The sequence below is a fragment of the Protopterus annectens genome, chromosome 1.part0 (genome assembly GCF_019279795.1).
Source record: "Protopterus annectens isolate FY-2018-M chromosome 1.part0, PAN1.0, whole genome shotgun sequence".
Lineage (NCBI taxonomy): Eukaryota > Metazoa > Chordata > Ceratodontiformes > Protopteridae > Protopterus > Protopterus annectens.
Window position 1 is genome coordinate 768028692 of NC_056725.1, and position 24693 is coordinate 768053384.

At 40.1% G+C, this 24693-nt stretch overlaps 1 protein-coding gene across 2 annotated transcripts in view; it reads right to left on the reverse strand.

Annotated features, from left to right (window-relative positions):
* Window positions 1-439: 439 nt before the first annotated feature.
* LOC122794445 (proteasome subunit alpha type-6-like) overlaps window positions 440-24693 on the reverse strand; it is a 428663-nt gene continuing 404409 nt past the window's right edge. For both annotated transcript variants that reach the window (XM_044062831.1, XM_044062841.1), the window contains one exon: window positions 440-835. In XM_044062831.1, coding sequence (XP_043918766.1) covers window positions 828-835 — 8 coding nt within the window. In that variant the 3' untranslated portion in view covers window positions 440-827. The remainder of the gene's footprint in view (window positions 836-24693) is intronic.

Below are 24693 nucleotides of genomic sequence, written 5' to 3' on the forward strand. Positions count from 1 at the left end.
ACTGAAATCAGTTCAGATTTTGACATAAGTCTGGTGCCTAAACTTCTTTGCTTGTCACTTGGTAGTCACAGGCTGTGCAAAATATCCTTGAAATTCATAGCTTCCAGCTGCCACATAACCACTGCTTTTTGTGCCTTGTTTGACTACAGTATGCAGAATCTGTGCCAGGAAATTATTTTTCAAATCCACTGTAAGAATTATAGTAACAGCAAGTCAAAATGTTCATATAACTGGGCAAATTAATTTTTTCACTACCTATTTTTTTGATTCAATAATGTAAGAGTAAAGAATCCTACTGCATGAGTACATTTAGCAACAGCAGTTAGCAGTTAGTCTCCAAGGACTTGTATAATTACATTTAGAGGATGCTACTCAACAAATACATTTTTCTGTGAGCATGTCTCTTTTGGGAAAATATTTATCAAACAGAAACAGGCAATCATTGTTTCAAAACAGTTTACTCAGCTAGAGTAGTTTTAGTTATTTCCACAGAAATACTGAAAGCCATCTTTCTTTTTAAAATGCAAATGCAAGCAAACTAGGCTATATATATAACAATGCATAGTGTTCATCAACTCACTAAATAACATAAAGCAATATTTTCATTAAAATCCACACATCTTAAGAATTAATTTTAGGAAAACCATGCTGAACATTCAGAAATTAACGCTTTCAGTTCAAATATTTCAAAAATATTTTTTATATGAAAAATTAACAAGCCAGCACCAAATATCTTTAATCCAGTCTTTTTGCAGATATCTCAGTAAGAGTAAATGTTTAATCTCTTTCAGAAATGGCCACCAAACATGCCTCAATTTCTGATTCACTCAGGGTCCTGTAATATAAAAATAAAATTATTTTTTTTCTTAAAATACATTAGTTATTATAACTTTAAGGAACAAATGCAAAACATTTTATGGATTACATTAAACTGCATGAGTTTTCTGACTATACACAACATATACTACGTACTGACAGTACTGACCAGCAAAAGACGGCAATGATTTGTTTCTCCCTGCTCTCTATGCGACTAATTCTCCCTTTACTTTCTCTTATAATCTTAGAATAACAGGATTTTTATTTGTCTGCATTTTCTAAAGGATCCAGAGTCTGAAATTCTAATGTATGTCATTATTTAATGACTTCAATCCTCAGTAATTTTTTAGAAAACCACAGATTTCAAGAGGAGCAGACTAAACATAAAAGGCAAAAATCTGGACATTCTGGAACATAAGAGACTGAGTTACACTGTCTTTCTAATAGTGCTTGCTAAGTGCTTTACAGCTTTGAAAGCTGGCAAAACACTTAGTGTTTTGTTTTCTGTAACAAGGAGTGCATGGAGGAGATAAAGTTACATGCGCTACAAATAATTATGATTAGGTCTCTGATCATCACCCTTAATTATGTGTTTTGACATGGGCACCAAGATTCACCTCTCAGGCTTTTATCTTGAGGTGAATTTCTTAGCTTCTGTGTTTCTAACACACACTAAACAGGTTATGATCTGCAACCCAGTCATAATCAGCTATATTACATTCAGTTTTATTGATATTAATTACTGTATGAGCAATTTCTAGTCTTGAGTTGTTTTCTTGGTTTCTGGTATTTAGATGTTGATTTACAAATCATATAACAATGGCACCTGTTCCATCAAATCTGCAACAGTGGAAGGATTTGGGAATTTTTAATTAGCATTTTCAGTTTTTAAACCATTCTGTATTAATGACACAATTATTAACATCTTTCAAACTGAGAAAAGCTTCTAAATCTCCTATATTATTGTTGAAACATCTGACATTGAGCAGACGCACCTTTGACACTGATTTTTTATCTTTGTTGTTAACACTTATTTATTGTATACAAGACAGGAAAACAAAACAAAACAAAACATGCATAACATAATTTTAATCAAATCTTAGCATTGTTACTCAGTGCAAAATTGTAATGAGATTATTAGAAAAATAATTCTATTGTTTTGAAATGTTTTTCTTTCCTCATGCTAAAGCAGAGTTTGAAGAGATGGGAAGAACGCAAGAGGAGATGAGGATATCCACTCAAGAGATGGACTTCATGAAGAGAAGACTTGAACCTGTTGGGTATCACTGTCCAGGAAGGTAAGAGACTGACTCTGAATCGAGTTAAGAGGTGACAGTTGACATGACACCCTGACTCCATGTCAAATGGGAAAAATGTTTGTTGATGATGATTTTTTCCTACTGCTCAGTGATGGACACCTATTATTAATTTATAAAAAACAAAACTAACTCAATATATATTAATTCCACAACAAACATTATTTTAAAGTTTGCTAACATCTTTTCAGAGGTTTAAAACTTCTCCATGCATTTGCATACTCCTATCACTTTGGCTTAATATTAATGCAAAATTATCTTCTTAAAATGTTTCCTTTTTATTAAACTGAGAGATGACACTTGTCGTCTGACTTTCAATTGAATGTAAATAAAAATATTAACCTGAAACCACTTAACTAACCTAATGACATCTCAGTTTTACAATTACAACCCCACTGAGTGTCTAAATAGTTTCCATGGTAACTATGCATTCACAAGTATGGGCCTAAGACAGACCCTGACTGTAACCTAGAATTTCACCTGCCCTCTTGCTGTATGATACATGTCATGTCCTGTTTGTAAACATGAGGCCATCCATCTTATCAAGATTACAATAGTACTTAGTTGTTCTAATTCATTGATCAATGTTTTGTGTATAACTCTATCAAAGGCTGAAGTAAAGTCTATAGCTGAAGTAAAGTCTATATAAATTACATCACATCTCAATTTTTTATTTAAAGCCGATAGTATATTATTATAGAACATCATATTACAGGTAGCTATTGACATATTATCAATATGTGCATGTTGATATATGATTTCAAGTTCTAACTTTTTAAATTTTGACAATAATTAATCCAAAATAACCATTTATTTTACTTTTCCACAATGAGAAAGTAAATTTATGGTTTGTATATGACTCTGGGTCCTATTCCCCCCTTCCCTTAAAGACTGGCTTAAGAAATACAAGTCTCCAATCTTGTGGAATCTTCTAATGCATAAATGACCTAGGGAAGTTTATGCTGAAATGTTCACAGGTCATTATTACTAATTATTTTTCCTACCTGTGCTTTATTTGGGTCAGTTTGCATAGTATAGTTCTTTTCCAAGATAACCTAATTTAATTTCAGTCTGTGAAATTACCTGGCTTTACTAGGACAATTTAGCACCTCCTTTGTGGTGTAAAACTGTTCTGTATAAGATTTTGTAAATATATCTACAATCTGTTGTGCTTGAGAATAAATGTATTTCTATGATCTAATACCTTTTTCTAACATCCCCAATGATGTTAGATGATGTGTGTCTGCATTTGTAAATATCCTTTGAAATCTATGGAAAATATAAAATATTTCTAGAGGCACTGTCATGAAAATAATTATAAACTGCTGTAAGTTATTAGCATATTCAGGTAATACACAAATCCAGTCCTACATCCAGTCATCTATTCATACTTACAACAGGGTGCTCCAGTTCTCTTTATTTCTCCGCCATCACTAATTTCAGGTCTCAGGCCTTTCCCACCCTACTTACTAGGCCCTTCATCGCTGGACTGTCATTTGTTGTTTCCAGTAACAAAGAATCTATGTATCTGGGGCCTCCTCCAACAGTTGTACCAATACTGTAGTGCTTGCTGGAGGAAACAATTCTTCATAATCAATCTGCAAAAATCTGGCAGATCAAATTTATTTTTTATTTGTTCCCAACAAATCCATCTACTTTATTTTAATCCCTGTGTATCACTTTAGTTTTCCTATTATTTAGTTGCACAAATCTCTCTCCTTTGGGATACCCATTTATTTTCCCCTATAGGCAGAAAAAAAAAAATACCCAAAGCTTTATGACTTCTTTTGCCAAAAATATGTGTGACATAATTTTTTCCTGTTTCATTACACTTCCATAAATCAAGTCTATCAATCTAATTTAAAGTTCATGCTATTATCTTAATCAGCTTATTCCCCTTAGCTAACTTTGTTGTATGATTTTTACCCCGGCCTGCTGACCATCAAGCTTCCCCTTAATCAGACACTCCAGTTTCTGAAAGGGATCATCATCCAAGCACCCATGGATGTGCTTTATGCTCTTTTCAGCAACTGGGAATTAGTTTCATAGGTTAGTACTAAGCTAACTGTCCTTGCGAGCCATTTTAAGCCTAGCCAATTATCCCTTGTGAGACTCAAACCCTGCACTTTGTGTTTGTAAGACAAACACCTTAACCATTAGGCCACCCTCTCAACCCGATAATGATATTTTCACTTATGGCCTAAATTCACCCCAGATTGTGATTTGAGCATTTGTGTCTCTACAAGGGCTGCCTAAACCCCTCTGTCTATATGTCAGTACCTCCCCACATGTACCAAGATGGGCTACCTTCACCTGCTTGGCCAGTCATGTCCATATCTTCCCTGCACCATCTCTACACTTCATGACAAGCCTCCTCTCTTCAGCCACGACTCTGTCATTAGAGCAGTGGTGTGAGCCAGATGGGAATCACTGCCAATCCCCCCAGGATGGATATGTCCATTCTCCGTGCCATCAAGCAATACAGGTACTATTTGAACTTGAGTTACCCGAGCTGCAGCCAGAGCTTTAGTCCTCTATGCCACCACTGCATGTCCCTCAGCTTTAAACTTGTGTACAGAAAGCAAGTATAACATCTTTAGTTGAATTGCCTCAAAATACATTTTTGGCCAGAAACATTTAATCCTCCCATCTTTTCTCAAAGAATTAACTTATTCCATGACATCCTAGATATGCCACTGTCAAATATGAAGTATCTTTATCATATTTCTACTTACTTTTTTAACTTGAATAGTTTATTAAACTTCAAGCCAAACAATTTGTTCCCAGAAAAAAAAAAATCATTGCATTTCATATCCCTCCATCGATATAGTACAGTTAAAATCGTTGCATGACAGTATATTTAACTACTCACACCATTTCAATAGAAGATGACAATTTCTTCAGTACTTTCCTTTTATTACTCATGACTATTATCATTTAGTCCAACTCAATTTGAGTTTGCATTCGATTTCTGTTTGCCAGATCCACCTGTCCCATTAAGATCTTTTTTAATGTCCTTCATGATTTCTATTACTTCTGCTATTTTTGGACTTTCCTACTTTTTCATTTTTAGAAATATTTAGTAATATTTTTTAACTACAGTTATTAGTAGTGTTAGTAAGGCTTCAGAATGAGTTAGTATCCATCTGCTTCCTCATACACCCTCATTATTAAGTCTACGCACTCATTAGGAATCCCCACTTTTCTTAGAATTTTCTCTATAAATCTCCATCTGACCCTTTCAAATGCCTTTTCTTCATCCAGTCCTATTAACATCAGATTATCTTTATTCTGGACTGCTTGATTTTGTACAATCAGCTTTGTTTATGTCTTTGAATGATTGTCTCCCCTCCACAAAGCCACATTAATCTAGATCTGTAATCAAGGACAACTTTCCTGAAGTCTCTTTGCCTTTATACTCATGAATGTTTTATAACATTTATTTAAGATGTGTATTGGTCTGCAGGACCTATGGTCAATTCACTCCCTATTCTCCTTCAGTATAACTGCTGTAACTGCCTTTTTTCCATGATATTGTTATATCCTCTCCCTTTAGCATCCCATTAAATAATCTATATCAAGAGTCTATTATTAGTTCTTTTAATTTCTGTATCTTGACTGGTAACCTATTTAGTCCCAGTGATTTCCCTGTGGCCTGCTTATGTACCTCATCTTTTATTTCTTCCATTTTTATTTTTCTAATCATGTCCTTCTTCCCCAGTCTATTTTTGGCAATCTAAGTCCCCCCATGAACTAGTCTTTCTGCAGGATTTACATCTCTGTCCCTGTTTCTCCTTTATCAAGATAAATCTCTATTTTCCGTGTAGCTGAATTCCTCAACTTCTTTATGCTTCTCTTCATTTTCTGTTTCTCAGCCTTTGTGCCAAGAGTTTAACACTCCTAGCAATGTTATCAAAAATAAATGAAACAAACTCTGGCAAACAGCTACAATCTAAGAACACACCACAAAAAAAGCACCAGCACCAGCAGAAATTTTATTCTACAGAATTGAGCATTTTTATCATACTGGAAGACTTCATCAGAATAAAGATACTCTAGTTTCCACTAGATTTATACTACTCATTGCACAAATAAAGAACAGTTATTTGTCAAAAATGTTACATCATTTCCTGCCTATACAAAATTCAAACTAGACTTATTAAAGTTAATGCAGAATTCACAGCAAAATAGTGTTAGTAAAAGCACATGCTTTTCAAAAAGTGTATGTTTTTAAAAAACATACAAACAATATTTTTATACTTTACAAATGTTCCTAAAACCATTTTTAATTTAAAACAAAATTTATATATACAAAGTTTATATATACATTTTCCATCACAATTTATCAACCCTCATTTTTAATAAAGGAACCAGTGAAAGTTGCCCATTGAGCCCTGGGGTGTTCCTGCATTTAGCTGCAGTTGCCATAACAATTCATGGTACTCTAATAACATTTCCCATTGTCCATCATTCGGGTTTGGTTCAACTTGCTCTAACACCCAAAATGAAAATCTCCCATTTAGACAGTGTTTCAAATGCTTATAAAGTGCATTAGTTTCTGTACGTTTGGAAATTTCATAATGGTGTCCATAGACCCTAGTTTTTAATTGTCTGTCTGTTTTCCCCACATAGTAGGCTGAACACACTTGACAGAAAGCTAATTATACTACCCTTTGGATGTAAAATAAAAATAGTTATTAACTGTTAATGTGTTCTGTACAGTACTTAATTGAATTTCTTGTCTATGTGCCATGTGTTTACATTGACCGCACATCCCACACTTGTAGGCCCCCCACCTTCTTAAGTGAGTTCTTACCATTCTGTTTCTTAGAAGTCTCTTCAGGTACATTTTTATATTGGGCCCTCTTTTATACCCAAAAACAGGGGTCTGGAAAAAAAACTACAGGTCAGTTGGGGATTGTAGAAAAAATATGCCAATATTTCTGTATAATTCTTTGAATTTCTTTGGTGTCAGAGCCATACATAAAAATTAGGGACCTTGTAAAATCATCTGGTCCACTTTGGGCAGTACTCCTACCATCAGGTAGCTACAGGTCCTGTATTGTGGAGTTATCATGGCCCTGGGCATTAAATCTGTAAGTTAAATCAGAGGAACCAAGCAATGTGAATATATTTTATACCCTACCTTATTTCAATTTCTTCCTTTTTCCTGGAATGATAGCCAGTTTTGTTGCTATATAAATAAGAACCATGTTTTTGTACACCCTAATACAACATTTTATTTTCACGTTTGCCACTTGTAAAACCAAGAAAGTGGCTTACTTAGCCACCTGTGAAAAATGCACTTCATTTTATGTTGGAATATGGAGGAAGGTAGAGAATAATGCCTTAGCAAAGCATAATCTCAGATAAAATGCATAGTTTTACATTTGGGGTTATAAAAAACATTGAAAGAAGTATTACGGGAGGGGATATTGTGATATTGTGTTGAATACTGAGAATGTTGAGTATAGATGGATTAATTACTTTCAAGCAGCTGTGCTGAATGATATTGTGAGTTTAAAACCTGTTCTTAAAAGAAAGTCTCATTTTCCATGAATCAAGCACTTAATTGTTTATTTTAATTATGTTATTGTTGCTGTGCTTTTATTGGTTTGAATTTGCTCATATGGTGTATATATGAAAATGTGTTTAAATATGATTTTAAACAGTGAAGAAGAGTTTTATCTCGAAAGCTTTGCTATTGAACTTATTTTTACATCACTTTGTGAGTTCCTTTCACTTTTTATATATTTTATGTTGGGAAATAGATGTGGTGGCTATTTCTTGTTTGGATAGTTTAGGACATACCCCTCAATCTCTTAATGCAAGAAATCTGGACAAAACCATAAATAATGGTGGACAAAGGCCCCAACATAGGGACACATTTTAAATATTGCTCTTACAAACTTAGAAACTGTTGACAGAATAACAAGATTTGAATTAGCATGAATTTTCTGAAGGATATAATGCCTAAAACTCATGTCTGTCATTATATTGTGATTTAAATCTTCAATGATTTGCCAGTGATTTGCTACAAAACCACAATTGTATGAGAAACAGACCAAAAATATGAGGCAAAAATCTGGACATGCTGCAAAAATCTGTACAGCTGAGAAGTATGGTTCAGGATGAGTACACTATTTCTTAACTTTTAGACAAGAAAGTGCTAATGATTTTCCACTCTGACTGCTGATTTTCCCTTCTCAGGGATGACCAATCAGCAGTCAGATTGGAAGTGTGGGTGGGAGCCAGAGCTTCTGGAAGCTGGCTGGTTGTTGTCTTTTGGACAAAACACAACCCATATAGCCTGAAGGCTACTGCAGCAGTGAGGAATTCAAACATCTACTGTTATGGGTAAGTACAACTTACACAGCTGCAAGTTGTACAGGGCACAGCATGTCTACATTTTCTTTTAATTTTCAAGTGTACTGCTTGAAGACACAATCATCTGGCCAAATTATCTTGAACAAAGACCATGTAATACTGTCCTGATTTTGGTACTCCAGTTATGTGAATATTCTCCTGATTCAAAGTCCACTTGCCTCTCTTTTAACTCCTCTAACTTGGTAACAAAACAGGCATATTTATTTTTAAATCCTTGTTCTCCTTTTGCAGTGATTATATGAGTTCATAGCTTTCAACAGCTTATCCTCTCCCAATTTAGCTTCTGGTATATAAACTACAAGCAGTTAATTTACCTTCTTTGTATCTCTGTTTCAACAGTTTAAACCAAGTCATCTCAGTTTGTGTTCTGAGAAATCCTCTATCGAGATACTAGCCCCATTAGTTGTACATAAGCATACGTCACAAATTTAAAAAAAGTAAAATGGGACTGCTTTGCTATCTATCTATATCTATAATCTATATATCTATATATGTATGGACTACTTCTAAATTTCAAAGTTTCAAAACTTTGAATGCCTTATGGTCGAGACCATAAGACTGAAGTTTTGAATCTTCAAATCGTTTAAATGGAGATTGCCGTACAGCATGGAATGGTATATTTGCCATTTTCCTCTTTGTAGTGCGATCTTGGAGTTGGTATACCTAATTAGCAGGGGGTGTGGGAGGTGCAGGGGTAAAAAGGTAAAAAAAAAAAATTTTTTTTGCTTTTATTTTTTTATTTACATTTCGAAGTTTTAAACCTTCAATCTTATGGTCTCGACCATAAGACATTTGAAGTTTTGAAACTTTGAAATTTAGAAGTAGCCCTATATATATATATATATATATATATATATATATATATATATATATATATATATATATCTGTCTGTGTGTGTGTGTGTGTGTGTGTGTGTGTGTGTGTGTGTGTCTCTGTATGTGTCTGTGTATATATATATATATATATATATATATATATATATATATATATATATATATATATATACACATATATATATATATATATATATATATATATATATATATATATATATATATATATATATCTTACAAGGTATACTGTATTGCTGTATTCTGTAATCTCTTCCCAGAATATGTACAGGCAACATAATGCAATTTAGAAAATTGCTATTATACCTAGAGGGAGTGAAGTATTTTTAAGATCACGCAAGGCAGCAAACCATAGTCAACTATATGCAGGGCTAGGTGTGCATCTGAGTGTGTGTGTGTGTGTGTATGTTGTGTCTGCCCTTACCACCATGAAGGTTTACTGGCAAATCTGCAAATAAAAAAAAAAAGAGGAAAAAAATACAGTGCTGCAGTCATGTATGTGCATGCATATTTACAACAAAATAAAGAGCATTTTATTGAGGTCATTCTTAACTGAATTTAAGGTAGTAACTATATTCAATTGTTTATTTAATATAGCATAAATGCTGTGGTATGTTATTTGTATGTGTATAATGCTCATCTGTAAATTATTTACTGAACATTATGTTTAAAGTACTGTGTATACATAATCTCATCTTTTAATTTGGTAAAATGTAATACAATTATTTCTGCAACTGTGGCTGCCTTTGGTTTGGGTCAAGGCTGTAAATGGTATATGGACCAATTCACCAATGTAATTAACAAATAAAAATAAAACATAAAACAAGTTATATAACACATAGAAAAGTGAACAGCAATCCATAGACTATTGCAATGGTGCATGTACTCAGCTATCATGGTGGGGACAATGATATAAAGGGAATCTGATAGGTAAAAAGCAATGTATGAAATTGTCCATGGTGTATAAACTCATTTAGAGGGGTGGCAACAGTGATGTAAAGACATCCCCCGGGATTCATGAAGCTTGCACCAGGTGCCGGAGTAGCATCGGCGATCTAATGCCAAATATGGCCACCGAGCGATTCAGGTATGAGCTGTTTCCACGTGCACTATCAGCGTATGCCAGAGCTGAGCAGCTCCCTGCACATGTATGATAATTAACCCATGCACAGCAGTGTAACATGCAAATGAAGGTATATAGCGATTCATGAAGTGGCGCAGGCGTCGTGTAAGCATGAACAAATGTAAACCAAAAAACAGTTTACATTTTTTCAAACATAAAATTGGAGCCATGAAAGCGGACCAAACTTATGTATTATAATGTTAATATATGCCAATGGCTAAATATATAGCCAATGGCATAAAAAAACATGCACAACACATAAAAAATAACATTGAAAGTCATGGCCACACTAACTCAAAGTAAAACCGCAGTGCATCGGTGCGCAAATGGGATTACAATGAAAATATATTTAGAGGTCATAAAACAATTCATGAATTCCCCATAATAGTCAATGGCATGCATGCTACATCACAACCATGGTGCAAGGGTTGCTAAGGGTCTGTGACAGTCTTCTGCTCAGTAACTAGGAATTAGTAGTCAATGCCATGCAAATGAGTCAAGTAATACTGAATCGCAAACCCCCCGCTGGCATAAGGATGCACCACACGGCATAGCAGTATAACACCGAGGTGTGGCCTGGAGGTAAACCTGACATCAAGAGAGGGGGTGCGCCACCGTAGCTGTAAGCACATTGGAGCATTTCTAATCCAGGTTGCCTGTTGCTAAGAAAAGCCGCAGGATAGGGTTGTGGAAGTAGCCATAGCTTTGCTTAGCTGAGAGCACACAAGGTCACTGAAAGTGCATGTGAGCATGGATGAAATCGCTCTCGAAACCCAGTAAACGGCTGTGCATGGTGCACACCACAGCTGAAACAGGAAGGATATGGGAAGACAATAAGGAAATGCTACAGCATGGTAATTGGAGTACAAATGAGTAATTAACAGCTAGGAACTCACAGTGGGCCATTGACAACAGCTAACAAGGCTGCTAGCAGCTACCTGCAGAACAGGAAAGGGGAGGTGCCGTACTGCAAAGAAAAGAGAACTGTCACAGCAGAACAAAGCAAACTTGCAGTAGATCATCTACATAACACATTTTGCAACACAATCCTGGGTTGTGAAAGTACAAAACAAGAAAGCAGGCAGCTGGATGTATGCCTGACAATGGGGGGGGGGGGGATCAGGTTGAAAAGTGAAGTAAAGGGCAATAGATGAATCATGGCAGCCAAGCGTAAGTCAACATCAAAGGCCCCACAATAGCAGTACCTGCTGTAAAACCAATAATTAAGATACCCTGCAGCTGGAATTGCACATACACACCCAATTACACCAGCATCATCCATTGCACAATAGTACAAGGTGTGAAAGCCCCCACACACACACTTGTGTATTCCCAGACACTCTGCACCATTGGTGTATACAGATGGGGAACTTTTAATATGTACATGCTAGGGGCTGCCATAGCTTTGATTCACCAGCATGTGTTGGAGACTGACTGTGGTGTGGAGGATGATGCTGACAACCATCTCAGGCACCGGAGGTGGAGAAGAGTGTTCAGACCCAGGGTAACCTACCAGGGGCTACATTATATGGAGATAGTAGAGCATTACAGGGTGGACAGGGACACCATACAGCAACTTGTTGAGCTGTGCCGGCCACGCCTCAAAGCCAGAAATAACAGAGGGGAACCCATCCCAGTGGACACGAAGGTATGTGTAAGCTTGAGAATACTAGCCACAGGTAGCTTTCAAAGGCCAACTGGGGATATCATGGGGATCTCACAGGCATCAGCATCCAGGGTACTCCACCAGTTCCTGGATGCCATGTTACCACATGCCAATGAGCACATATACTTCCCCTGAACCCAGGAGGAGTTGGCCAGCAATATGCGTCTCTTTCATCGTGTGGCAGACTACCCGGAGGTACTGGGTGCAATAGACTGCACACACATACACATCAAGACACCACCTGAGGAGCAGGGTAGGCATTACATATATGGCAAGGGATACCCCTCCATCAACTGCCAGGTCGTGTGCAATGCCCAGGACATTATCATGGATGCGTGTGCTGGAAGCTCTGGAAGCTATCACGACTCCCACATCTGGCATGCCTCACAGCTGTATCAGGTATTTGCCAGGGGGGACATCCCATATGGCCACCTGGTGGGGGATGCTGCCTATGCTCTAGAACTGTGGATGATAACTCCCATCAGAAATGCACACACAGCCACTCAAGAACGCCATAATGAGGCACACGCAGAAACCAGAATCATCATAGAGCACATGTTTGGGATGCTGAAATCATGGTTCCCTTGCTTGGACATATCTGGTGGAGCCTTGCAGTACTCTCCAGGCAATTGTGCTCACATCTTCATAGCATGTGCCATGCTACACAATATGATCCTATGGAAACAGCTGCAGCAGGGACAGAATGCTGAAAGCCCTCACAGCCCACCACCATTGCCAAGGGCCCCACAGATGCAGAGGGACTCAGACCACGAACACCCTGTGCCAGCCCCAGTAGGTAGACAGAGGCATGCCCAGTATGCCCATGCCTTGGCAAAGAGGGAATGTATAGCACACATACTGACTGTGTAGGCACTTATGGACTGACACCCTTCTCCACCTGCACACACAGCAAACATGGATGGCACATACACACGACCACCAGTAAATTGTCATGTATAGGTGGTCTACTGAGTGCATCCTACATAGGTAGCCCTCAACTATTGTACACACAACTGCCATTGACACAGGGTAAGTCAATACCCGAACAGTAAATTAAGCTATCAGTATGTGCCCATACTGTATGTATAGGTTCACAGATACATAGGTAGGTACATGCCTAACTGCCCGAGGCCACTTATAAGCATTGCCAAAAAGTGTCTGCTGTCGCCACCCCATTGATTAACTAACTGTCCCTCTATGGAGCAGAGCCAATTGCGGGATCCCTGGGGTGTATCCACTGTTCCTAACCCACTCTGCAAGGATTCCCTGGAGTGTTAGTGAGGGGTTTCGGATAATGTAATCAGGGATGTACTTCCAAATAATGGAGAGTATCCATGACAGGAATCTTCCCAGATAATTTACATGTTACATAGTATACCTTAACCACAGCTTGCATATATAGGTAGTATTCCACAGAATAATAAACATTTGGAACACACAACCGCTGAAATGTGCATTAATCACCTTTGCACTACCAGTTCCTGCTCTGAGAGGTAAAATTACCACTGCCAGGATTAGAGCATGCAGCTATGTACACAATCTTCACAATAACCTACCACTAAGCTACCTGAGATGTACCAATGGCAGTTGTGTATAGTGACAAGTTAAAACACAAAAGGTAGGAATGTGTGGAAATAGGACAGACCGACATGTACCCAATGAAAGGTGTATGCTAAATATATATATATATATATATATATATATATATATATATATATATATATATATATAAATCAACATATATATATATATAGAGAGAGTGAGGGAGATATGTCGATATATGGGGATATACATATATATGTAGATATATAGATAGGTTACCAACATCTACACAACCATGGAGGTACATATAAATGGGATACCTACCACATACCGACTGCTTGACATCCCGACGTGTGTAATCACAAGGCTTAAAGTCTGAAAGACCACAGTACCGAAACACCAGAAGCGCAATTAAAATCCCAATGTTAAAGGACATTTAGTCCGTGCTTCTGGTGTTGCGGTTCAGGTAGGTTACTGTGTGTAAGTGTGTTTCTGAGGGCTGTAGTGTGTGTAAGTGTGTGTTCTGATTGTGGTGTGTGTTCCTGGAGGACTATAATGTGTGGGTGTGGGTTTGTTTTGTGTGTCTGCTTGTGCTATCTAGGAGGTAGAATATTAAAGTAGTGGAAGTGTGGGGGGCGCAGACACCCACATGGGGGGTGTAGGGGGCTTGTCCACCTGCTCATACGTAGTGTAGTATGGTTTGTTTGGATGTGTTGGGTAGCAGTGTGTCTGTGTGTGCGTGTGTGTTTTCCATGTTTGTATTACATTCATGAGTTACTGTCACTGTCGGTAATGTGGGGTATGGGGGTCTGGGCCCGGTACTGTGGGTGTCGGAATTGTGTGGTTTCGGGATTCCGTAGGTATCCCATATAGAGTGGTTGAAGTGTTCATATATGAGTATAACATGGACCATAGCAATCACACATTCCACCATGACCAAACTTTATGAACAAAGGATATGGAGAGTATATGCCTATACACTATTACAAATATGTGCTATGGACATGAACCAATGATAGGGTTACCACGTGTCCCACTTTGCGAGGGACAGTCCCTCTTTGGGTGGTTGTGTCCTGACCAAAAATATTAAACGTGGAAAATATCCTGAGATTGTAGGACATAATTATGTCCCATATGTAATGTAATAGTTGCATACAATAGTTCTTTCTGTATCTAAAATACCTACATGTTACAAGAAACAGGATAAGCAACTAAACTGATACAAGAATAAGCTTATATTTAGGCAAAAAGGAAAGTTCTATCCCTTGTACTGACTGTGGGTTTGTGTCGGCCTGTAAAATCTGATGTGTGTCCCAAAAATGTCCCACTATGGCCATTTGAAAAGGTGGCAACCCTAGCCAAAGAGGGTCAGTCACCACCACAACCCCAATGACTGCAAATACCTATGACAGATATACACAGCTTTCTTGTAGCAGCACTTTATTACATTCCGATGTATTGCTGAAAGTATTCAAGGACTAACATCACCTGCATGCTATACAGGAATCAATTAACAGTGCCTTAATGAATCAGCCTGCAATTACCATAGTATTAGTCCACTAAAAGATAGGTGTTCAAATAGGGAAGGAACCCTCACGCACATATCAATTATGTATAAAAGCAGTTTCTACACACCTGCATCTGCTATGTACACCCACCAACATCACCCCCACACTCAAACAAATTACAATACAAACTGTAATAACATCACAAATCATTCACTCACTGTACGACATCTGCAGAAGCCTTAACATACCTTGTCAAAGACACACTAACATGGCCCTATGTGAAATAGTTGCTGTTATACAATGAAACAGCTGCTAATGTTACAGGGTTTGTTTGCACTAACCCATTTCAGAGGGTTGTGTGTACACCAGGAGGTGTTACCAATTACTGATTAACAGCACACTATGATACACATGTACACCAAACCAGGGATGTCTGGTGAGCACACTGTAAACCACCTAACAGTTCATGCCTAGCCATACAGCCTTGAGCTGCCCAAACATCCTTGCCAGACTGAAACATAGGTTCATAGGTTCATAGATAGGTACTAGGCTATTGGCCCTAGGGCCCATACAAGCCTAGCCAAAAAATGTACCCTGGCTTTCGCCACCCAAGAAAATTATTTTCCTGTGCCCCTGTCGAGCCGAGCCACAGAAGTGATCCCCGGGGTGAATTTCCCATTTCCCATCCAATCATCAAGATTTTTCTTGAAGAGTGCTAATGAGGAGCTCTGTTTGACATAGATAGGTAGTCTGTTCCAGAGTATGGAAAGTCTCTGGGACAGGAATCTATCCCTCCAGCATGTTCTGTTTATTGTGGTGACAAGGTTAAGGTCCCTAGAGCGTGTAGCTCAGAGGGATTGGGATTTCTTTAAGTGGAGCATGTCCAACAGCTCTGGGTTTGACATAGCTTTGTATGTTAGGCAGAGATTGCCCCTGAGTAGGCGATATGTGATGGAGTAAAGCTGTAGCTTTTTGAGATGGTCTGCATAGGGCATCTGTTTGTGGCCAGTAATCGTCTTTGTGAGGTATTTCTGTGGTCTTTCCAGTTGTTGTAGATGTCTTGTGAGGTACATACCAAAAGGGGCGTTGTACTCTATAATGGGTCTAATGAGTGATGAGTAGAGGGGAACAATTACCTCTTTTTTTCTGGATGAGAATCCTTTTGTGATGAGATGAACCACGTAGAAGGATTTCCTGACCACTGTGGCAATGTGATTATCAAAGGAGAGACTACTGTCCACCTGTGTCCCAAGGTCTCATCACATTTTCGGCATTAAGTAGACTACCAGCTATGTGGTAATTCATGGGTACAGAGTTTTTACCAAAGGGGATGACAATACACTTTTTGGCATTGAGCTTCAGGCCATGGCTTTGACACCAGGTATCTGTCTCAGTGAGGCCCTTTTGTAGTTTGTCCACATCATTAGGAGTTTCAATTATGGCTTCTAGTTTGCAGTCATCTGCAAACTTTGTTAGCCAAAGACCTTCTGTGTTGGCCTGCACTTTAGAGAAGTAGATACCAAACAGGAGAGGACCCAGGACTGAACCCTGTGGTACTCCATTTGTCACTGGACTGATGTCGGATTTGGAATCCGCTACTTTCACAGTGTGGGTTCTGTCCATGAGCCAGTTGGCAACCCATCTTGTGACATAGGGATTTATACCTAGTTTAGTGAGCTTATCTATAATTCCAGAGTGGGGGATGGTGTTGAAAGCCTCGGCGAGATCTAGATAAGCTGTGTGAACCATTTTACCCTCATCTATGGCTTTGGTGACTGCTTCAAAGAAGTCATTCAGGTTTAAGAGACATGATCTGCCTTTTACAAATCCAAACTGAGTAGGGTCCAGAGTTTGGAGATTACCAATGTCTTTGTTTATGAGTTTCATGATGATACGTTCTATGGCCTTGCAGACCAGGCTCGTCAGGCTAATGGGGCGGTAGTTCCCGGGGCCCGTCTTGGCTCCCCCTTTGTGGAGTGGGATAACTGTCGTGGTGCACCATTCAGTGGGTACAAAGCCTGAGGTGAGGCTATGATTGAACATGGTGCTTAGGTAGGGTGCCAGTTCATTCTGTAGTTTGTGTAGAATGCAGCCTGGGATATTGTCAGGTCCCATGGATGCTGTGTTCTTAGCTTTGGAGAGTGTGTTTTTTACCTGTGCAGCCATGATTATAGGAACTTTGCATTCTTCCGGTATAGAGATGGGCCCTCTAGGGGGTGAGAGGGGAGTAAAGTTAGCACTGAACTTATCTGCTAGGATGTTGGCAATATCAGTTGGTTCTGTATATTTAGTGCCATTATGCTGTAACTCAGAGCAGATCTGAGTGTTCCATTTAGATTCTTAACATAGCTATACATCTGCAGAAGTATCAGGTACAAACAAAATCTGCATAAGTAGCAATGTTCTGAAATATAACAGCTATACACACATGTAGAACAACATCTGCTAGCCATTACACACAATCCAAGGGAGACATGAAGCTAATATATCTCTATCTGTCTCCAGATAGCTGTTGAAATACATCACAAACAACACATCCAGGCCGTCTTCCTCGAAAGTAAGGCAAACGGACAATGCCCAAGTGGAGTACTCAATTATACACCGCTGTTGCCATGGTATTGGCTAATGGAGTAGCTACACAGCTGATCTGCATCTAATTAAGTACTTTGGAACACCAATTGGTGGTCAGGATAGCATATGTTACCGATGTTTAACTATAAAAGGATGGCTTATCACACATTCAAACCATCTGTATATACCAGCAGAATGTTACAGAAAAGATTGAAACACAAACTGAAAAGGATTGAATTAACAGTCAATGACACCTCGGATTACTAATAAGGTATGTAGAACACTCAGTATGTCTGTGTATGTAGTGCCTGTTCTGTAATATTTAAAGTGCACGCAATCCATATGTATTGTTGAGCATAGTAATGTTTGTAGTATTTATGTGTGTACTGCTGTATAAGGGCTTTGAACCCAAATATTCCTCACCAACCGCTGTCAGTGGCAGGGCTGGTTCAACAAGTATGTGCTACAACAGGGGATAGCATATGTTGATATATTGTAACAGTAGGCATATGTATGGGTGTATTACTGAAAATAACATGTTGAAGGGTGGCCCACTATGCAATTATGATTTGCATTGTAGGATATTGTGCCAATGACTGTGTAATGTACAGTATTGTAGGCAGATATGTATTATAAGTTACATAGCATTACTGTTATGTAAGGCAAATATTAGTTATGTCTATTGGCATTTACAATGCACAATAACAGGGTACGTATGACGTGTAGTCACCTGACAGTTTATCAGCATGATAGCAAAGTAAAATGGAAGAGCTAGTTAACTATCCATGCACATAAGACATGCAATAAGTGCAAAGGTAGGTACTAGGCTGTCTGCCACCCCCTTAGGTTAGTTCCCTGTGCCTCTGAATGGTAGAGCCATTAGTTCCCTGTGCCTCTGTCCAGCAGAGCCACTGCAGTGATCCCCGGGGTACATGTCTGTCTCCCATCCACCAGTCAAGGTTTCCCTTGAAGAGTGCTAGTGAGGGGCCCTGCCTGATGTACATTGGAATCATGTTCCAAAGCATGGGGAGTCTCCCGGTCAGGAATCTATCCATCCAGCACGTCCTAGTCATCATTATGGTTAGGTGTATATCCCTAGAGCATGTGGCTCGCAGGGGCTTATGTTTAGGTGGAGCATATCCAGCAATACTGGGTTGGACATGGGCCTTGTATGTCAAGCAGAGATCACCTGTGAGTATGCGGTATGCAACCGAGTACAGCTGGAGTTTATTAGGTTCGGCTGCATAGGTCATCTGTTTGAGGTCAGTAATCCTCTTGATGTGGTACTGTTATGGTCATCCAAGCTGTTACAGTTGTTTTGTAAGGTACATCCCAAATGGGGTGTTGCATCCTTTAATGGGTCTAATAAGTAATGAGCAGAGAGGCACATTGGCCTCCTTTGTTCCGGATGCAAACCCATTAGAGATTAGGGGGGCCACATAGAAGGATATTCTAACCACCTTGTCATTATGGGTATCGAAGGAGAGATTGCTATCTACTGGGGTTCCCAGATCCCTTATTACCTTTTCTGTATGTAGGGGACTAGCACCTATGTGGTAGTCCGCAGGTAATTAGTTATATCCAAAGTGGACGACTATGCACTTTTTCGCATTCAGCTTGAGGCCATGATATAGACACCAGGTATCCGTCGAAGTGCGACCCTTCCGGAGGGTGTCTGTCTCAGCTGGGGAAACAATTATGGCCCCTAGTTTGCAACTGTCTGCAAACCTTTTCAGCCAAAGCCCTCCTGTGCTTGCCTGTATGTCAAAGATTTATATACCGAACATGAGGGGTCCTAGGACTAAGCCCTGGAGGACGCCACTTGTAACTGGTATACAGTCAGACCTAGGGTATGCAACTCCCACTGTGTGGGTTCTGTCCGTGAGCCACTTTGCAAACCATCACATGACATAGGGATTAATGTTCAGGTGGATGGGTATGTCGATAATACCAGAATGGGGAATGGTGCTGAAAGCCTTTGAGAGATCAAGGTAGGCTGTGTGGACCTCCTTACCCTCATCTAATGCCTTGGTAACTGCCTCTAAGAAGTCCACCAGGTTTAGTAGGCATGGCTTACCCTTAACAAAGCCAAACTGGGAGGGGTCAAAGGTTTAGAGGTACCCAATGTCTCTGTGACTGAGATCCATGATGATGTGCTCCATAGCCTTGCAGACCAGGCTAGTCAGGCCTATAGGGCAATAGGTCCCGTGGTCCATTGTGGCGCCACCTTTGTGAAGTGGAATAACTGTTGCTGTGTGCCATTCAGGGGGCACAAAGCCCGATGTGAGGCTATTATTGAACATGGTGGGTAGGTGGGGAGCCAGTACATTCTGAAGTTCGTGTAAAATGCAGCCTAGGATGTTGTCCGGTCCCATGGATGCTGTGATATTGGCTTTAGAGTGTGCAGCTTTACCTGCATAGTTGTGATTACAGGGACTCTGCACTCTTCCTGTATAGATATGGGCCCTTTAGGGGGCGAGAGGGAGGGAAAGGTAGTACTGAACCTATCTGCCAGGATGTTGGCAATATCAGTTGGTTCTGTAATGTTCGTGCCTTTGTGCTGTAACTCAGAGCAGATCTGGGTGTTGACATTGAGATATTTGACATAGTTATAGAATGCTTTATGGTTGTCAATGGAATTAGTGGCAGTTTTGTTTCCATAGCTAGCTTTGGAGGATATTATAAGGGATCTCACCTTCTTACTGAGGCTGACCAGGGAGGTCCTCCATGCATGGGATTGTACTCTTTTTTGCAACAGTGTCTTCCTTCTGTTGTACAGTTTGTTTATGGCAGGGGACCACCAGATTGTCTTCCTTAATTAGCAGTATAGCATCTTGGTTTTGTTTCGGATAGCATGATCCATGTACTCGTGTAAGTGCTTATAGAGTGCATTTTTGTAGGATTCAGCAGTTGTAACAATATTGTCCATCTGCATGGGTGTCATGAAGTTCACCAAATCTGTCTTACGAAGCATGAAGTTGGCTTTGTAGACATATTATACTGTGGTTCCCTTAATGGGGGGTGGGGGCAGGATGTGGATATCAAGGGTGTTCAGCTTATGGTCAGATCGGACCAACAAGGAGTTGACTTCAGGTGTGGAACACTGGTCATTCATGTTGGTAATGCCTAGGTCTAGGATATTGTTGCCCCTGGTGGGTGTGTGGATAAGTTGATCCAGGGCATTGGTGTTTATGAATTCCATAAAGCGTTGAGCTAATGAGTTGGTACACGAGTAGTTTTCTCAGTTAATGGTGGGGTAGATTCAGTGAGACTATGTGATGAGTATGGTGTGGTGCGTGGTGCATGGGTGTCATGAAGTTCACCACATCTGTCTTACGAAGCATAAAGTTGGCTTTGTAGACCTATTATACTGTGGTTCCCTTAATGGGGGGTGGGGGCAGGATGTGGATATCAAGGGTGTTCAGCTTATGGTTGGATCGGACCAACAAGGAGTTGACTTCAGGTGTGGAACACTGGTCACTCATGTTGGTAATGCCTAGGTCTAGGATATTGTTGCCCCTGGTGGTGTGTGTGGATAAGTTGATCCAGGGCATTGGTGTTTATGAATTCCATAAAGCATTGAGCTAATGAGTTGGTACACGAGTTGTTTTCTGAGTTAATGGTGGGGTAGATTCAGTGAGACTATGTGATGAGTGTGGTGTGGTGCGAATGTTTACCTTCTCCACATGACTGTCAGGGTCAGGCTTAGTTGGAGAGAGCTTTACCTCCAGTTTGGCTAGATAAATGCATCTCTCACAGGTTGTAGTGTTGGGTGGTAGGCGGAGAGGGTTGTCTGTGTACATGAGGCAATGTCTACATTGCCTCAAGATGTCCAGATTCATCAGATAGACAGGAGAGAACACTGGCAGCTGACCCTTGGACACGCCTGAATATAAAACTAATTTCCCCTAGATAAGTGAAGAAAGTGAGTACAATAGCTATTATACTCAAAGCAAGTGAGAAATGTATGTACAAAACCTGTTTACCTCTAGGTAATGAGGAAGATTTAGTGCTATAGTAATTAATAGCTTACATAGTGCTTACTAGTTCTGAACAAATGATTGTCTTGGATAACATAAACACACTGTCCACCCCCCTAACAGGTACACAATCATATATCCATGTACACCACAGAGCCCCTGTACCCACAACTATGCAGGTACAAGCTGCACTCAGGCTGCATGGGACCTGTCCACATCCCAGGTTGTATCATACACATATGGCAAAAGAAGTTGCTCTCCACATACACATCATGTAAAACAGAGCTTCATGTCAGGCTGTGTACACATTGACTGGTGCACACCAACAGGTATTACAACCCACAAAGGGGGAAACACCATTGATAATGGGAAGTACTGCACTATTACCCTGCTGAGTCTGGTCTGAAAGGCCATGAACCTTGATCAAATTATTTGATGTCAGCAGTACAGATGTAGATGACTATAAGGTTGATTTCACACTGCATATCATAACCTTGCCAGGCCATAGGATATCATCACCCATACTGTGTTCCACCTACACTCGGTATACTAAATGTACATTCCTATGTCACAGGAGTGTTTTTCAATGGGACTGCTGGCAGAACCAACACTACAGAAGGTGTCTGAATAATACATGCACATCACACCAGTGCCAGCTACAGTAAGACAGGGTTAATTAATTGTATTCCCCCTCATTGTAATCCATACCACACAGACTAACAGAAGGCATATGCCTATTGAATTATGTGAATGACTATGACTAGGAGCAATAGCCAACTCAGAGTGTTGTGGACAACATACAGAAGGGGCTTTGTGGGTGAGGTGTATGTGACATATGGCCACAATCTGACAGCTACATATTACACTGTCAAACCTATGTAAATAACCCTATACCCATGAACTACCACCTAGGCAGCAGTCAACATAATGGACACTGTGTGTAAGGGATGCAGCTGGGCAGTTGTCTTTCCTGTGATAGCTACGTCACCACACCTGTCAGGCAGTTGTATGTGGCAACTCTAATCATGACAGGGTGCCAACCATGAATATAGAGATCATTGTCCATCCATACACAACACTCAAGTGACCCATACCAGATCACATATTTCCTTTAAGGGATATTGGCCATGTTCAGATGGCCTACACCAGCCTACCCATTCCCCATGTCCACTATGCAGCATGATGCATACCCTGAATAAATCCATGTCCAACCCAGTGATGTTGGACATGCTACACATACACATCCTGATCTCAAACACATACTTCATGGACATCCACCTTCCTAGTACTAGGAGCACCACATGCTGGACAGATCCTTGTCCCATACACTTTACATAGTCCTGCCATACTATGCATTCCTGTCCAGCAAAGCTGCACATCACCCCCCCTCTCAGACATGGTGGGATGTCCTCATAGTAAATGTATCATTAACCCTGTGGATCAGTTATGTGGCACTGCTCCACCTGGCCCCAGACACCCACCTGTCGGCTACAGCTAGGTAACCTTTCATCCTAGATTCATACATGGCCCAGGGCATATAGCCTACTAGTTGACTTTGACTGTACATGCTATAGTTGATATCCATCCCTGCAAATACCATCTGGCTAGCCAGTGTCCCATGTGTATGTTGAATTGCTGTACAGTGCCATGTAGATGTATATGGCAGAACACATACATGTAAAATCTTCCATGAGCAAGTCTGCAGGGTCACAGGTCATGTCCGTTAAGGCAGTGTAAGCCTTTATATGTGACATATACACAGCATCACGGTCAACTGCATTAATGTGGACACATCCCAGCCATGTGCTGATAGGTAGGAACACCAGTACAGGCAAACAGACATGCCCACATCAAGACAGCATCCACATGGAGTATGAACAATGTAATCAGGTGACTTACACACATATATGGTGATAATATCCATTCACCATTGAGTGTCACATGTGTGTGGCACAAACATATCAGTGGTGTCAGTGTCATGTAGATTTGCAAAGACAACTATTTAATCATAATAAATGTGATACACATGTATGTTCAGCTGTAGCTCTGTATGTCTCTGTGAGTTACTGTGACCTGTCTCCATCATTATGTCTTCCAGGTATGCCCGCTTGGAGAATGAGGCCCTCATCCCATACCTACATGACAATCATGATATCCTGTTCAGCCATGTGCCACAGGATGCACAGCAGCGGGATGCCCTGTGGATGGAACTTCGCAGAATGGTTAATGATGTGGGTGGCCACAACCGCACATACCAGCAGGTGCGCAGACACCGTACACACCTCAATAGATAGGCGAAACAGCATGCAAATGCAATCGCCAGGGAACAAGATGCAACAGGTGGTGGACCACCAACCCAGCCCCCACTCACACATACCGAGGAGCTACTGGCCAACCTGGGGACACCTGCAGAACAACATCCACAAGCTTTAGCCGATATTGTGGAGGTGGGTGTCTCTCAACCACTGAGCCTGGAGTTGCTTGGTAAGTCACTACTGCACCTATAACAACTATATTCCATATAGTTGCATGTGTCACTGTACAATATGTAATGTAACATCATATGCAAGGCATGTATACACACATGCCACATACTATAGTATGCTACTCTGTGTATGCACACGTGCATACACCATAGTATAGTCTAATGTATTGGTGTATGTATTAACATGCACATTGCACCCTGTAGCTATCATACAGGCATGGATAATGCTCATACTGCTGTGTTACTCCTATTTAGGTACCTCTAGCATTCTGCTGCAACAGCAGCCCGTTGCAGGTGAGGCTGTTATTATTTATCAGGCATTGTAATGCACAGATCTACCTGCCATGTGGCCATTTACCACATGTACACAAAATGTATGGTCCTGTCACAATATACAGGTCGGACCTGCAATGCATCACAATGGCTACCCATGTGCAACACTTGCAA